This window comes from Asparagus officinalis, chromosome 8 (genome assembly GCF_001876935.1).
Source record: "Asparagus officinalis chromosome 8, Aspof.V1, whole genome shotgun sequence".
In the NCBI taxonomy this organism is placed as follows: Eukaryota; Viridiplantae; Streptophyta; class Magnoliopsida; order Asparagales; family Asparagaceae; genus Asparagus; species Asparagus officinalis.
In genome coordinates this window covers 119292398-119310156 of record NC_033801.1, presented here as the reverse complement: position 1 = coordinate 119310156, position 17759 = coordinate 119292398, and the positions used below count along the sequence as shown (strand labels likewise).

The 17759-nt window shown below is 39.8% G+C and overlaps 1 protein-coding gene across 1 annotated transcript; it reads left to right on the top strand.

Moving 5' to 3' along the window:
- LOC109820581 (lipase-like) lies at window positions 3911-7665 on the top strand. The gene is made up of 8 exons (XM_020386738.1): window positions 3911-4230; window positions 4318-4412; window positions 4487-4590; window positions 4677-4777; window positions 5623-5726; window positions 6042-6479; window positions 6580-6711; window positions 7217-7665. Exons 1-8 carry the CDS (start codon window positions 3973-3975, stop codon window positions 7392-7394), a joined length of 1410 nt encoding a protein of 469 aa, XP_020242327.1. The 5' UTR covers window positions 3911-3972; the 3' UTR covers window positions 7395-7665.

Here is a 17759-nt window from a genome sequence, read left to right as displayed (position 1 = left end):
CTTTTTTTTTTCTATTGACACACTGTAGAATAAGAATGCTAATCAAACCTAAAATATAGTCAATCTATATGAAATTATGCAGAAATGAAGGAGACAATGATAAATATCTAGCATATATTTTCAAGTTCATAATGACATTGATATAATATTTTGATTGCATTGGTATAATATTAATAAATAAATAAATATAATATTTTGATCATATTATTATTATAAATAGTGCAATGTCTTTACCACTTTGGCCTAAAAAAATGACACTGACGATAATTTAACTTAAGGGGCTATTTGGTTCGTTTCCTAGATATAGGAAAATGCATTTCCATGTACAAAAACACAAGTTTTAAGTTTTTTAAACTTTTTCAAGAAATAGATTGTTTCGCTTTGGTTCACACAAAAAAATGGTGGGAAACCAATGTATTTATTTTTCTTGTGTTTGGTTCGCATGAAAAAAAAAGGAAAACTTTTGTTTATATGGAAAAAAGCCGACGTGGCTGCAGTTTTCGTCGATTTCACGAGGTTGAGGAAGGAATTGGGGGAGAGAAAAAAATCTGATGTGGCGGCAATTTTCACCGAGTTTCCCTTCTTCAACCCTAGCGAACCAAAGATGGGAAAAAACCGACGGAAAGCTTATATCCTATGTGGCCACGAAAAATCTGATATGGAAGCGGTGTAAAACTTTTCCACCGATTAAAAACGAACCAAACAGCCCCTAAAAAGCAACAAATCGGTAACAAATAAACCTTTCCAATCACCAAAAACAATTTTTAAGCAAGATAATTAAGAGATTTTTATATATATCATTCAAATTTCTCATATTTTCTAATTTAACCCCTCAAGTTTTAAATTTTGTAAAAAAACTCCTCTCCCCTCCCTTCTCACCATCTTTTCCTTCATACTTCTTATCATCTCTTTTGTTCTTTTCTTTTCCCAATTGTAACCATACTCTCTTCTTTTTTTCACATATCCTCACTCTTAAGGAGATTGGTTTTTTAGCGATTGGAGGATGAAAGAGGAGAAGGAAGCGAGGAGGAAGAGAGAGTGCAAGAAAATAAGAGAAGAATGAGGTTAAGATTGTGGTGGAATGCCTAATTTGGTTTTTGGTAGTGGGTGAAGCAATTAGGAAGAGAGAGTGAGAGAAAGGAAGAGGAGAAGAAGGAAGAGGGAATGAGAGAGAGGAGATGATGTTGGGGACTTGGAGTAAAAGAGATTGGGGGAGATGAAGGAATTTAGGAGTAAGTAGATGATCTATGAAATAAGGTAGGAGAGAGAGTGAGGGAGGAGGGAATGCTAAGGTATAGGAAGAATAAGAGAATTGAGAAGATGGTGGGAAGGAGGAGGAAGAAGATAGTGGAAAAAGAGGGTGTTTTTTTATTACAAATTTTAGAAATTTAGGGATAGGAGATGCGTTAATTTAAAAATCATGAGAAGTTGAATGATGTATATATAAAATTTCTTTAACTTTTTGCTAATAAATTACTCCAGTCGATCAGAAAAGTCTATTTGTCATCGGCTTGTCACTTTTTAGGTCAAATATCGTCGGTGTCACTTTTTAGGGCAAAGTGGTAAAGTTATGTCACTATTTAGACTAATCTGGTATTTTAGCCCATATGAAAATATAGAGTTTAAAAGAAATTAAAGAAATAAAGAAGTGTTGAAATAGTATTATAGAAGTTCTATTTGGGCATTAAACCAAAATGATGTAATTGGACTCGGATCTCATGAATTCTAGCATTTTTTTCTTATAAGAAAGGATTAAATAAGCTAAATCAAAGATGTAATTAATTCTTGAAAAAGGATTGGCTAATATATAGGATCCTATTTGATTACCAACTCTTGACTTTGGAATAGAAAATGAATATTAAAAAAACAAAATTAGAAAAATGGTGGTCTTATTTTGCTTCTAAAACGTGTAAACACCTTCTTGGTTCAAAAGACAACACGTGTTAAAGGTGCTAAAGCACATCCTTGGTGACAATAATTAAACCTTCTATTAGCCTTTCTCCCTCATTATATTATCTCTAATTCTTCTTCCAAACTCTTGTTTGATTATACCAAAGATTCTCTTAGTTCACTTCACTTGCACCTTGTTTAGGATCATGATGTTTTGGCACTAATAGATTATTACAAGATAACATAGGATAAACATTTCACTCTACAACTTCTTGTTCGCTGAACGAAAAAGGAGAAAATAAAAAAAAACTAATTAAACCTTTCTTTGATCTCTTAAAACCAAGAGATTTTAATTTGGATCTTCTATATGGCCAATAAAATCACACCCATCTCATTAAAGTATTTTACATAATTCATTTCGAATATAACTAACATTGTATCTTCAGGAAGTACAATTATTAGTTCAACGTTTTTCTCAACACAAATCATATTTAGTTGCCAAATAACATATGCGTATGATCAAAAACTTTTTTTTTTCTATTGACACGATGTAGAATAAGAATGCTAATCAAACCTAAAATATAGTCAATCTATATGAAATTATGTAGAAATGAAGGAGACCATGATAAATACCTAGCATATATTTTCAAGTTCATAATGGCATTGATATAATATTTTGACTGTATTGGTATAATATTAATAAATAAATTAATATAATATTTTGATCATACTATTATTATAAATAAGAACATAGATTTAGAAATTATGGTGCATCATGAATCGTGGATTTCTAAAACCTTCTAACGTGGAAAGCTAGAATTGACCAAAAACAAAAGTATACTCGTTTAATTTGTTGGTTAACTCCCCAAAGTAATGTCTGAACCAATAAAATACCAAACCACATAAAAGGGCACACGTTTTCATGAAGATGTGCGGTGGATTCAGAGCCCAGATGGCACACTCCAACTCTCAACCGATCAAATCAATGACCCCCCAACAATATCCAATCCTTCTCTTCCATTTGGGCACCCGAGGAATTTGATTTTTCCTTTAACAAAATTTAATTGAAGTTTTAACGAAGTTCCACCATAATTTGATTTTATGCCCAGCAAAGCACATTATCCTACTAGTGCCATTAAGGGCCCGTTCGGATCGTGTATTTTGAAAGGGAAATGAGGGGAAAATATGTCAATTTGTCAGTTTTTTGACAGCATTCCCCCAAAATCGCCTCTATATTTAGGGGAAAACCGCCAAAATGCTGACAAATTGACAGCTTTCCCCCTTCATTCCCCTTCAAAATACCCAATCCAAACAGCCCCTAAACCTTGTTTATTTTCAGCAGTCTGTGATGAAATATCTTTTCGATATAAGTTACTGTATTTGCTATAAGTTTTTGTCCCTTATTTTAGGATTATTTACATCTTAATACCTTGTGGTATGATATAGTTACACGAAATAACTTTGAGGTATGTATATCTACACGGATAATCACGGGATTATTGATTGAGATACATGGGTAACTCTCCTAAAATAAATCCTAGGGTTTCTCAGAATCTTAGTTAGTAATCTCATCCTGTAGTCGGTAGATACACAAATATCAGGATCATCGGTGTAATCATACTAAACCATACATAATCAAGATGTAAATAACACTTCATTGTATTTTATTATATTTTTCAGCAAGGCTGCTACGTACTAGGACGATTGAAATACACAGTGCTAAATAGCGACTGTATCTGACGAATTAAGCTAACATGGATACTAGTTCCAAAACACAACGCTAAGGAGTGTTTATTTGCATTTTTAACTCTGAATACAATTTGACAGGATATTTGGGAGTTAGGAGTGAGATTTTAGGACCGGGTGGGTCAGAAAATAAATGAGAGCGTAATCATGGGTTTATAAATAAAACATCTCCAAATAAAGTTTAGGTGGGCTATTTCAGACTTTTCGTCATCTACCAGATTCCTCTAGAATCCCCTATATATGCACCGAAGACCCCCCATCATTTCTTGTTTGTTCTTCCTCCTTCGTGAGCAAAAGAGGGAGCGGTAGAAGCTTCATTCAACAGAGAGGTTCACTATGGCGAAGCTCTCACTCAAAATTCTAGGGCTAGCAGCTGAGCTCGCTTTGAGCTCTATGCTTCATCTCTTATATGGGCTTTATATATTCAGCACCGCCGTTGCCTGGGACCTCTCTAAAGCTCTAACTGAGCTCTATAGGCCCAACAGTGCAAAAAATGTGAAATCTTTAGATGATAATGTGAAGCAGAAGGTGATATTGGATGGTTCGGTGCCCCCAATTGTGCTTGTTCATGGAATCTTTGGATTTGGGCAAGGGGTAATCTAGATTTTTTTCTTCTTCTTCTGCCCACTTTGTTTGGTTTTTGGTTTTGGGGTTAGTTTTGGTTGGATTTTGAATTTGCAGAGGCTTGGGGATTTGTCTTATTTCGCTGGCGCAGAGAAGAAAGATGAGCATGTTTTAGTCCCTGATTTGGGTTCTTTGACTAGTATTCATGATAGGTGAGCTTTTTTTTTTAACGGAAGGATTTATTGATTTTTTTTTGAATGAAAGTTTAATGGGTTTTTGGGTTCAGGGCTAGAGAACTGTTCTATTATTTGAAAGGAGGGCAGGTTGATTATGGAGAGGAGCACAGTAGAATCTATGGGCATTCGCAATTCGGGAGGAAATATGAGCAAGGTAATTTCTTTTTATTGAGGAAATTCAGATGGAATGTTATTTGATTGGATTTGATCTGATTTTGTTGACATGCAATTTGCGATCAGGGCATTACCCAATTTGGGATGAACGGCATCCAATCCATTTCGTTGGTCACTCTGCCGGAGCTCAGGTTGTGAGGGTTCTGCAGCAAATGCTAGCTGATAAGGTAAATTATTTCAGTTTTATTTTTTTTCCTTGTTATTGAATGATTTTAAAGTGAATGATATCCCGTATATACAAAAAAAAAAAAATAATAATAATTGGTGTAATATACAGTTATCTTAATCTCTTGTTTCTTGGCTCTTTAGTGCTAATTGTACGGTCTTTGCTATTAAATATTTTGCTTACAGCAGTTTTCAGTGGTGATAGAACAATTTTTCAAAACAGCCCCTTTTAAATTTTTATTTTTCAAAATCGACCCTATTTTTTTTTATTTATCAAAACCGACCCGTTTTTCTATTAGCAGCCTAATCACATTCCTAAATAGTCGGGGTTGCCAACCCCGACTATTTAGGAGGGTGTTAAACCCTAATTAGAAGCCTTAAACCATACAAATTTAAATCCTAAATAGTCGGGGTTGGCAACCCCGACTATTTAGGAATGTGATTACGCTGCTAATCAAAAAAACGGGTCGGTTTTGATAAATAAAAAAAATAAGGTCGATTTTAAAAAATAAAAATTTAAAAGGGACTGTTTTGAAAAATTGTTCGTGGTGATATTGTTATTTAGCTGAAGCTAACTACTCCAAATATCTTACCACTATTGAGAAATTACATGTTTGAGGCGATCATAGTCTCATTATACAACCAACCATAAAGGCATGAGTCTGAAAATTGCATTCCCATTTCTCAACTACTCTTCAGACAAACTGCATCAATTAGACTCTAGTTTTTCAAGGTTGTCCAACCAAACAAAAATTAGTTTAATAAGATAAAAATATACCATACCTACATTTACAAGTGCAAGAAAAAGTCAACTTAAGAAAAATCCAACTTTTCTTTTTGAATTCAGGCTTTCAAAGGCTATGAGAACACCTCTGAAGACTGGGTACTAAGTCTTACCTCCTTGTCAGGAGCTCTCAATGGAACAACAAGAGCCTATATCGATGGAATGCGGTAAATATGACCAAATATTATATATTGTCACATAATTAATCCTTCATTCTTGATCAGATCAATTGCACATCGATTGCCTGTTGTATCGTTGTTTTGTACTTAACTACCCCTATAGTTCCATTGTCGCATATATATCCCTTGGTTGAAATTAGTGAGTTTATCTGAGGGTAAAAGAGTCAAAAAATCTAACTCGGGGATCTTTCTGCATCAGTGAAACTAAAGAGCTAGTCAAAACAATAAAACTACAGGGGGTCTATGTGCAATTAACCCTTCTTAATCTAATCTTCAACTAATCAAAATTTCGAATAATTTCAGGCCAGTAGATGGAACATCCATGAAATCAATATGTCTCCTTCAACTCTGCAGATTAGGAGTCACATTTTACGATTGGTTTAACATCCCATTTGTAAAAAATTACTACAATTTTGGGTTCGATCATTTTGAGATGGAATGGAGAAAAACTGGCATCTCAGGCCTCATCGATCTTTTATTAGGAAATACAGGTCCATTTGCTACTGGAGATTGGATCCTACCTGATTTAACAATCCAAGGCTCAATCAAGATCAATTCGACTCTCCAAACTTTTCCAAATACATATTACTTCAGTTATGCAACCAAGATGACAAGGAGTATAATGGGAGTAACAGTGCCTTTGAGTGTGCTTAGAGTTCATCCGTTGTTGCTTTTGAGAGTTCTTCAGATATGTCAGTTTCGATTTCCTTCAGAGCTGAACCTGCCCTATAAAGGGTACAGGTATGTGTAAAGAAATTAGTCAAGTAATAGTGTTTAGTTTGAGTACATTGTTGTTATTGGTTTTGGTGAATGGTGTGTACCTTGGTATTACTGGATTCAGAGATGAAGATTGGGAAGACAATGATGGAGCTTTGAATACATTATCGATGACACATCCTCGATTTCCTGTAGAGCATCCGAGCCGTTTGGTATTGGATGATTCAGAATGCCATCCAATGCAACCTGGAATCTGGTTAGTTTTCCAGAATTTTTTTTTCATATTATTGAATTGTTATGACAAGGGTAGTTATATATTTCATTTTTGAGAAAATTAGAAAACTGCATCATTTAGTACATTTCACTCAAGTTTTCATTATGCAAGTAGTTAATTAACTTAGTCCATATGTATGTATTTAGCTACTGTCTTGTGTATTCCTACTTAATGGGGCATATGAATACGTTTGTTAGCAGTTACACCCCAAATTTGAGTCATTTAAGAGTCATTTAAACATTTAAAACAGTTCATGTTGACAAGAAAACATAAATTATAACCTTTTACAAGAAAAGTGTGTACTATAAAAGATAAAGATGAAGTAATTAAAAAATATTCTCCAGAAAAAACAGTATCAGATAATTGGAAAAATAAAAAAACTTATTACATTGTAATACTTTTGAGCTTCCTGAAATCTCAAAAGAACTTGATGAATAATTTTCCTTTTAAGTACAAAGTACTTGACATTATTTCAAAATTCATGCAGGTACTATAAAATAATTGAAGCAGATCACATGTTTTTCATTGTGAATAGAGAGAGAGCAGGAGTTCAATTTGATCTCATGTACGATAGTATTTTCCAGCGATGCAGAAAGCATGTATTCAGGTCTAGACCGCCACCAACATTACCCAATGTATCGACAACAGAGGAGAACTTATTGTAGAATAGGAGCATATTGATTCTTTTCTGCTTATTTTCTCTCTTCAAGCTGGATTGTAAATCACAATTGATACCAATGAGAGCTTAACGAGAGAAATTTGTAGAGATTTTACTTGTACATGGAAAATATCGTTAGCTTCAAAGATAATTCTGAAACAAGGGATTTTGATAGTAAATGATGTACACCACTTTGTTTGTGAGGTCTAAATGAGACTACAATTTGTTATAAACCAAGTGTACGCAGAAGACTCTAAAACAGTTGTGTAGCTGCCCAATGTCCTTAAAAATCTCCTTTAACTGTCTATATGTTAACCATAGATCCTTGGTTTTTTTAGATAAGTATAGTAGTGTATTACTACAGTGTTTTTTTTGCCCCTTCTACCTAAAGGTTAAAAGAAGTACGTTACAGCACTTTGACTATCAAATTTAAGTTTGGTGTTACATTTTCTCTTTGTTTAGAAACTAAATCAAAAGTCAAGATTATAAAGAATTTGAGAGGGTTAGTTTAAGAATGTACATGATGTAGTTATAGGAAGTCTCGTGGCCAAATTTTGTTAGAGAAAAAGACAGAAACAGAAAGTTCTAGTGCAAAGAACGTGTTTCACATGTGTAGATGATAATTTGCATCTGGAAGGGCATTTTTAGCCACATAAGGTTCTTCTTTTTCTCCTTTCTTTTGATGAAGATTAAACATATATCCACTTGTAGTACATGATACAGTGAAGCTAGCATATCCTCTGTATCCAAACTTTGCAATCATCTACACTTTGAGCTAGTCTAGTTCAAAAATAAGGAAAAAAAGTTTAGATGTCCTATGGAAGATCTCCAATCTTTGGATTGTGAAGCAAGTGGGGGCCACACGGAGAGGAAAACCACGTGAAGAGCAAAACTTTGGGTTCATGTGGGGCCACCTTCATGAAGTTCATGCGGATTCTCGTGACCGCGTGGTGATGGCCCACCCGAAGAGAGGTTTATAAATACCCCTTCTTTTTCTTAAGGCTGTGATTCTGTGAATAGGCAGAAGGTGAGAACGCAAAAAAAAGGCGGTTGTGCAAGTACAGGTAAAAAGAAGATTGATTCTTCGGCGTGCTGAAGGGAAATTCGACAGAAGCTGAGTCGGGTATTGTCAAGGGTTTTGTGCATCCCCTTTTGAGAGAGATTTTTGTGTGGGGGATTTGAAAGCTTGTTTGAGGGTTTAAGTTGTGTGATTGTAAACCATAGTTGTATTCTCTCCCTCTAATAATAGATCCACCCCTCCTTGCCCCTTGGACGTAAGCAACTTGCCAAACCACGTAAAATTTGTTGTCTTGTTGTCTTGTGATTTGTAATAGTTTGTTTAGGTTCCCTCGACAGGTCAGTCCTAGAACTGATGAGAGGAAGAGTGTATATCCCATTTTGTTGAGATATTGTACTTTCGATTATTGTTTCCTTAGTGAAACATGAATTTTGTTGTGATCTAATCTCTTGTTGTGCACCTTGCGCACCGGAGGTGTTGTCGAAATTTCCGCTGAGCACAACAAGTGGTATCAGAGCTTCAGGTTTGGCTTGAGGCTTGTTCGAAGGATTCAGTGAAGGATTCCTATCTGAAGAGTTAGATCGACAACATGATAGAAGCAAGCACATCAGGTTCGTCTCTTACGAAGGCGATACAGAGTCTAAGCATCAATAACACGAAGATTGATGTTCCGAAGTTCGACGGTAAGATTAATTTCGGATTGTGGAGGTGTCAGGTGATGGACGCCTTGGATGCACAGAATTTGGAGGAGACTCTTGAGTTACAAGAGAAACCCGAAGACATGGAGGACAAGGTTTGGAAGAAGATGAATAGTAGGGCTTATGGAGTTATTCGGTCATGCTTGACGTTAGATCTTATTTATGACGTAATGAACGAGACGTTGGCGAAGAGGATGTGGGAAACACTCAATGAGAAGTATCTTACGAAGAGCATTGAGAATCAACTTCACTTGAAGAAGAGGTTTTACCAATTCAAGATGAAGAGGGGAGTTTTCATCATGGAGCATGTCAATAATTTCACGAAGCTACTTTCAGATATGACCAATGTGGATATCATGGTTGAGGATGAAGACAAAGCGATGTTACTTTTGTGTTCGTTGCCCGATGATGATTATGGTACGTTCGTTCTCACTATGATCAATGAAAAAACTACTGTTAGCTATAAGAAGGTGACCTCAGCTTTGGTGAATTACGAGTTGAGGAAGAGTGATGGTAAACCCTCCGAGAAGGCATCAGGAGATGCACTAGCGGTTCGAGGCCGTGATTCAAATCGCCGTCAGTTCAACCGCTCAAAATCGAAGAATAGAGATGCCCATAAGAGTGTTGGTAGAAATTAATATTGGTATTGTAAAGAAGAAGTATATTGGAAGATTGACTGCCCAAAGTGGAAGGAAAATAGCCGGGAAGAATAAGGAGAAAGCTATACAAGCTTCAGAAGTGAATGTTGCAAAAGCTATTGATGAACATTCAGAGTCAGATTCTTCGGGCTATTCGTGCCCTGCACTACCGTCGGTTTGCTATGTCGACTCCACGGAGTCGATGTTGGATTCAGGAGCCACATATCACATATGCCCTAGGAGGGATTGGTTCTCTAGCTTTGAGGAGCTGGAAAAAGGGGATGTCGTGCTTATGGAAAATGGTCACGTATGCCCTATTGGTGGTATTGGTTCAGTCCGGATTAGGATGCATGACGGAGTGGTGAGGGAATTAAAAGAAGTGATGTTCGTGCCGCAGTTGACGAAGAACATCATTTCTCTTTTTACTTTGGAGGCAGCTGGTTATCGGGTGATCTTAGAGGATGCTACAACGAAGGTTACGAAGGATTCTATGGTGGTGATGTGAGGAGTCAAGAAAAACTTTCTATACTACTTGAAAGGCAAGACATTTACAGAGGGTCTGGCAGTGATACGAGTTGCCGTGCGAGCACCTTTGATCGCGGAATTATCAAAGGTGGGTTGAGGAGAAAACAATAAGAACACAAGAATAACTCAGGTTTTGGGCGAAGGAAAATACATTCTCTAGATTATAAGTATGCACTTTACAATCTCTCACAATCTCACTCTAGAATTGAAGAACAAGCTCTCCAAATCTCAATTACAATCTCATCTCTCTTGATTAAACTCTCTGATTGTTTTAAACCCTAAAACAATCCCTTATATAGGTGTACAAACGAGGATGGTAATTAAAGTGGTAAATAACCAAGCCCAACCCAAACAGGAAAACACGTAAATAGAGTCCTTAATGAATCTGGAAAGCTCCGATGAGTCGACTGGTCAGAGCCGAACTGCGAACTAGGCTTGGTTTCATGAGTCGACTCATGACAGGCATGAGTCGACTCAACCTGATGAGTCGACTCATGTACATGTATGAGTCGACTCACAGGCTGAAATCTGGATACTTTGACTCTTCGATTCTCTGCCTCGTTCCTCGCTCCAACCTGCGTTCCCATGTACTGTTTGACACCTCTATTCTCATGCTATCATGAGAATCATCTATCCTCAAGCTCCCATGAGGATCGCTAAGTTCCGAAGAGAAGATACACCCGTATCATGGGTCACCCCTTTAGGAACTTGAAGTCCCATTCAAGTTAGAACTTCAGCTGAGGAAACTCGCGAGATCCTCCTTCCTTGTTGAACCACTTAGCCTTGCTAGGAACTTGACCTTGACGTCCAATGAGAAACGACTCATTCATCCCCCGTCTCGTCATGGTCGTCTTTTGCTCCAAAATGCAATCTTCCTTCAGCGGCTCCTCTCTATAAAACCATAAATATTCAACATGTGGCAAGATCACTTTGTCATCACCTTCATCATCCAGCAATGGAGGCTCAAACAACTTTAAATACTCGGCATTGATCACCGAATACATGCCTAAGTAAGGCGGCAAATCCAGCCTAAAAGCGTTGTCGCCAATCTGATCGAGAATCCAAAACGGACCATAACGAATAGGTTTCAACTTCTTTCCTTCTCCTTTCAGCCTCTCCTTACCCAATTTCAGCCACACCATATCGCCCACGCCAAAGTTACAAGGAACCCGATGTTGATCATGCTTCGCCTTGTATCTTGCTTGTGACTTTTTTAATTGTGCTTCAACCGAGGCATGAATATGCGCAATCTTCTCCAGAAATCGCTGAGCACGTTGTCTTTCATTCCCCTCCTTGTCGTCTGTCGTAGCTTTACTCGAAAACACGAGATCAAATAGGCTCGACGGTAAGAATCCATAACAAGTCTCAAACGGTGACTTTCCCGAAGATCCATGAATCGCCTGATTAAAAGCAAATTGTAAATATGGTAAGCTCTCATCCCAAGTATGGGGATGCCTGAAATTATACGCCCGCAACATATGCACCATAGTCCGGTTGACTACCTCCGTTTGCCCGTCTGTTTGTGGATGAAAGGTCGTGCTCTTCTTCAATTTAGTGTCCATCAAACTTCATAAAGAATCCCAAAAATGCCCGAGAAACCGGCTGTCCCGATCCGAAATAATCGAACTCGACAACCCAAAATGCTTTCACACATGCTCAAAGAACAACTGTACTACACCCGCTCCCGTCACGGTCTTCTTATAAGGAATCAAAATCACCATCTTACTGAACCGGTCCACCACAACGTACAAATAGTCATGCCCACGCTTGGTAGTCGGCAACCCTCCTAGAAAATTCATAGATATGCTCTCCCACGGCCTAGAAGGAACCGATAGTGGTAGGTACAATCCCCTCTTCATGTTAGAAGGCTTCGAAATACAGCATAACTTACACCCTCTAACATACTTGGTCACATCATCAAGCATCCGCGGCCAAAACACATGTCGCCGTAGATTGAGAAGCGTCTTCTGAATTCCAAAATGCCCTTGCACACACGAGGTATGTGCTTCCCTAATCCACTGCAACCTATCATCCTCCTCTGGAATGCATAATGATGTCCCACGATACAACAAGCCATCTTCTCCAAGTGCATACTCCCCCCTTTGACCAGCCTTCGCCTGCTCGAACACACTATCGAAGTTTCTACTGGATGCGTACAACTGTACATACTCCAAATGAACCAAGGACTGAATACGCGTCGTCACCAATAAAGCCCTAACCGGCGGACGAGATAACATATGAGCCAACTTGTTTGTCGCCCCTTCTTGTACCTAATAATGATGTTGAAAGCCATCAAATAAGACATCCACTTCATGTGCCGCACCTGCTGTAGCTTCGTATGGGCATGTAAGAACTCCAACCGCTTGTGATCCGAGTGCACAACCACCTCCTTCCCCAACAAGTACACCCGCTAATGCTTAATCGTCTAATAAAGTGCATAGAACTCCTTGTCATAGGTCGGGTAGTTCGCAATAACACCCGTAAACATCTTAGAATGGTATTCCACTAACTTCCCATCCTGAATCAACACCGCGCCCATCGCATAACTAGACGCGTCGGTCTCCACCTCGAAAGTCCGCTGCAAATTCGGTAAAGCTAACACCGGTGCCTTCGAGATCTTCTTCTTTAGCAACTGAAAAGCCTCCTCATGCGTCCTCCCCCACTCGAACTGAACCTTAGCCTTTTTGAGGCCATGTAACGGTGTCGCATAAGTCGAAAAATGTCGAATGAACTTGCGCAAATACTGGCAAGCTCCCATGAAGCTTCTCACCTCAGTCACTGTCTTCGGCGACAGCCACTTCGTGATCACGTCCACCTTACCCGGATCTATCCTCCTCTGGCCCTTCCCCACGATGAAGCCAAGATACACCAATTCGTCCTTCCTAAACTCGTACTTCTTCCCGTTGAGCTTTAGCTGTCCGTCCTGCAACACTATAAACACCTTCTCCACATGAACAAGAAGCTCCTCCCAGGTCTTGCTGTACACCAAAATATCATTAAGGTACACAATCACAAAATCCTCTATGAAAGGTCGTAACAAATCATTCATGAGCCCCATAAAAATCGGTGGAGCATTGCATAACCCAAACAGCATCACCAACCACTCGAACAGGCACTGTCTTGAACGCTGTCTTCCAAGTATCTTCCTCCCGAATCCTTACCTGATGATAGCCAGACTTCAGATCCAACTTCGTGAAGAACCTCGCTCCCTCCAACTGGTCCATAAGATCATCGATCCGTGGTAGTGGGTAACGATTCTTGATCGTTATCTTGTTAAGTGCCCGGTAATCCACGCACATGCGCCAGCCTCCATCCTTTTTGGGTACTAATAACATCGGCGACCCGCAAGGTGAACAACTCGGCACTATCACTCCCGTCTCTAAGAGCTCCTGAACCTGTTTCTTGATCTCTTCGGACTCCTGTACTGATGTGTGGTATAGGCCTATGTTTGGCAAGGAACTCTCGCTGGTCAACATAATCTCATGCTCTACACCTCGTCGTGGTGGTAGTCCCGTGATTTCCGAAAACAAGCCCGCATACTTGGCCTTCAAACTGTCAAGATCTCCCTCCTGAAGCTTGCTCAAGGTGGACATGCATATCCTACTCAGCTGCTCTTCATAAGACCGAATGAACAACAAAACGAACTTCCTGCCCGCATTCACCAACCTCTTAGCTTGAGTCACAGTCACCAAACTCGTCTCATGCGGAAGAGATGCCGAACGAAAAATGAATTGCGCGCCATCCTTGGTGAACGTATACTTTTGGGCCCGTCGATCATATACCGTGTGTCTATCCCACAAGTAAGGATTGCCCAAAATAACTTGGCAAACATCCAACGGAACCACGTCGCATGTGACCTCGTCAATATACGACTCATGGCGTGCAAATCTGAACGTACACTGGTTCACCACACTCAATCCCGTTTCCTTCTGAATCCACCCTAATGGATAGGGCTTCGGATGTTTCACCGTCTTCAATCTCAGCTTCTGTACTAGTGCTTCAGATATCAGGTTCTTCTGACTCCATGTATCTACAATGGCATCCACTAAGCTGGTCTTGACCTGCAACTTTAAAACAAAGAGCTGCTCCCTCGGGTCGTCGTCTTCTTTCGCGGTCTGTTTCCCCGCCATAAGGTTGAGGCTATTGTTGGGCTCTGTCATCCCGGAAACCTCCTTCGGACCCTGCGCTATCACGTATGCTTTCTTCTCCTCTTTCTTTTTCAACCCTTTCGGCTTCAGATGGGGGTACTTCTCCCAGCAACGATCAGTCACGTGCCCTATCTGCTTGCAGTGATTGCATGTCAATCCTGCCTTCCCCGAATCACTCTTCTTCTTCTCTTCCTTATGTTGAGAGCCACTAGACTTGCCTCCCAACTGTTTGGAATCACCCTTCGTTTCGTTGCCCTTCTTTTGTTTGCCCTCAATGGTAATTGCCTTCACGCTCGCCTCTGCAATCGTCTCGACCGTGAACAGCTTCATCTCCTTCCGAATATAATCATTCAGACCCTCCATGTATTTCATAAAAATAGAGTATTCATCCGTTGCGATGTTTAGAACCATCGCCTGCTGCTGGAACTCCGTCGTATACTCTTGAACGGTCTGATTGAATCTTTGTCGCAAGCCGTACCACTTGTACCAACGCTCTTCGAGGAACCCGACAGGATAGAAGTGCTTCCTCAGTAGCTCCTTGAATTTGTTCCACGACACCGTCTTCTTTTCCTGTTTGCAATAGGACTTCCACCATGTCAACGCGTGCCCCGAAAGCTTCAACGTTGCGAACACGATCTTCTCATTGGATGAATATCCGTAGAGAGTGAAGTACATCTCCATGCGCTCAATCCAATCATCGAGCTTCTTCACATTGACACTCCTATCATAAACAAGAATCTCCACTTTGAAATCAATCTTCAAGTTTTGGTAATAATTCTTACCCTCAGTATGTGAAGCAGACTTAACAACATCGACCTCTTCTTCCGAATCTGATTTCTCGCGTTCTTCATCGGACTCAACAAGTTTCTTCTTACCCTTCGAAGAAGATTCCTCTAACAAGTTTCTTCTTACCCTTCGAAGAAGATTCCTCCTTTTTGTCCCCTCCATTGATGAGACCCACGAGTTGAGTAAGAGTAGAGAAGATTCCTCCTTTTTGTCCCCTCCATTGATGAGACCCACGAGTTGAGTAAGAGTAGTCCCGATCGTCTCTATCTACTTCTCCATAGCGTCATCAAGTCTTGCTGAGTTATCTACTTCAGACATCTTCTCCCTCCTTATCTTCTAGACCTCTTCTAATGAAATAAGGACATCGCCTAGCTTCTTGTATTGCGATCGAGTCAGAACCATACACAGGATGCCCCCCTTCGCAGGATCTGATCGCTCTGATACCAACTTGATACGAGTTGTCGTGCGAACACCTTTGATCGCGGAATTATCAAAGGTGGGTTAAGGAGAAAACAATAAGAACACAAGAATAACTCAGGTTTTGGGCGAAGGAAAATACATTCTCTACATTATGAGTATGCACTTTACAATCTCTCATAATCTCACTCTAGAATTAAAGAACAAGCTCTCCAAATCTCAATTACAATCTCATCTCTCTTGATTAAACTCTCTGATTGTTTTAAACCCTAAAATAATCCCTTATATAGGTGTACAAACGAGGGTGGTAAAGTGGTAAATAACCAAGCCCAACCCAAACAGGAAAACGCGTAAATAGAGTCCTTAACGAATCTGGAAAGCTCCGATGAATCGACTCATGAACAGTTATGAGTCGACTCATGACCTCATATGAGTCGACTCATAACTGATGAGTCGACTGGTCAGAAACTTTTGCTAACAAGGCTTGATTTCTTGAGTCGACTCAAAACTGCATATGAGTCGACTCATGACTAATGAGTCGACTTATAAAATGATGAGTCGACTGGTCAGAGCCGAACTGCGAACTAGGCTTAGTTTCGTGAGTCGACTCATGACAGGCATGAGTCGACTCAACCTGATGAGTCGACTCATGTACATGTATGAGTCGACTCACAGGCTGAAATCTGGATACTTTGACTCTTCGATTCTCTGCCTCGTTCCTCGCTCTAACCTGCGTTCCCCTGTACTGTTTGACACCTGAGAATCATCTATCCTCATGCTATCATGAGAATCATCTATCCTCAAGCTCCCATGAGGATCGTTAAGTTCCGAAGAGAAGATACACCCGTATCAGGCAGCTTCTATCATTACAGATGAGGACACTACCATATTATGACACATGAGACTAGGACACACAGGAGATAAGTCCCTGCAGTCATTGGCAAAACAGGGGTTATTGAAAGGTGCTAAGACCTGAAAGATGTAGCTGTATGAGTATTGGGAAGAAGACTAGGGTGAAGTTTGGCACCGCTATTCACAACACTCAAGATACATTGGATTACATTCACACAGATGTTTGGGGTCCTTCCAAGAACACATCACTTGGTGGAGCTAACTATTTTGTCACTTTTATTAATGTCTATTCCAGGAGGAATTGGGTATACCCTATGAAGTATAAACATGAGATCCTGGATATTTTTGTGGAGTGAAAAAAGAAAGTGGAGCTGCAGACAGGTAGAAAGGTGAAGACTCTACGTTTAAATAACGGTGGAGAGTATAAGAGTGATCTGTTTCTATAGTTTTGCTGGGATCATGGCATTAGACGACACTTCACAGTTAGAGAGACACTGCAACAAAACGAGGTGACTGAGAGATTGAACCGTACCTTGCTGGAGAAGGTGCGATGTATGATGACGCATAGTGGATTGACTAGATTCTTTTGGGCCGAGGCGTTGGTTTATGTGAGCCATCTCGTGAATAGGTTACCGTGCACTACGATATGGTGGAAGACTCTGTTGGAGTGTTGGTCTGGTTCGGTAGCTAGTGACTATGAGTCGCTTTGGATATTTGGGTGTCCTACTTATTACCATATCAGTGATGGTAAATTTAATCCGAGAGTGAGGAAAGCAGTCTTTGTAGGATTTAGAGATGAAGTTAAAGGCTTCAAGTTATGGGATCCATAGGACAAGAAGATAGTTATTAGTAGGGATGTCATATTTAACGAGGCGTACATGATGAAGCCTCAAGTTCCTCACCAGGTGGAGGAAGACCAGGTTCGGGAGATATCATAGCAGGTGGAGGATGATGTGACTCCACTCACTCCAGAGAGCATTGAATCCATCGAGACTCCTACAGAGGTGACACTGGGAGGAGATGGGATGACACCAGGCAGATAGAGAATACAGTGGATTGTGAGACTCAGGAGCAGGGTCATGTTCTGGAGTCTATTACAGCAAATAGACCTAGAAGGGTGATTCGTCGGCCAACTAGGTATAATGATGTCATGATCGCATATGTATTATCAGTGGAGGTCGTTGATGATATGGTTCCATCCACATTCAGGGAGGCAGAGTCTAGCCCCGATTCAATTAGGTGGAGGGAAGCTATGGAGGAGGAGATACAATCTCTTCAGAAGAACGACAC

Bases quoted from the DNA above. Each gene is read 5' to 3' on its own strand.
- LOC109820581 (XM_020386738.1), top strand. From the start codon at position 3,973: ATGGCGAAGCTCTCACTCAAAATTCTAGGGCTAGCAGCTGAGCTCGCT. The intron at 4,413-4,486 runs GTGAGCTTTTTT...TTTTGGGTTCAG, and splicing joins TTGACTAGTATTCATGATAG to GGCTAGAGAACTGTTCTATT. The intron at 4,778-5,622 runs GTAAATTATTTC...TTTTGAATTCAG, and splicing joins AGCAAATGCTAGCTGATAAG to GCTTTCAAAGGCTATGAGAA.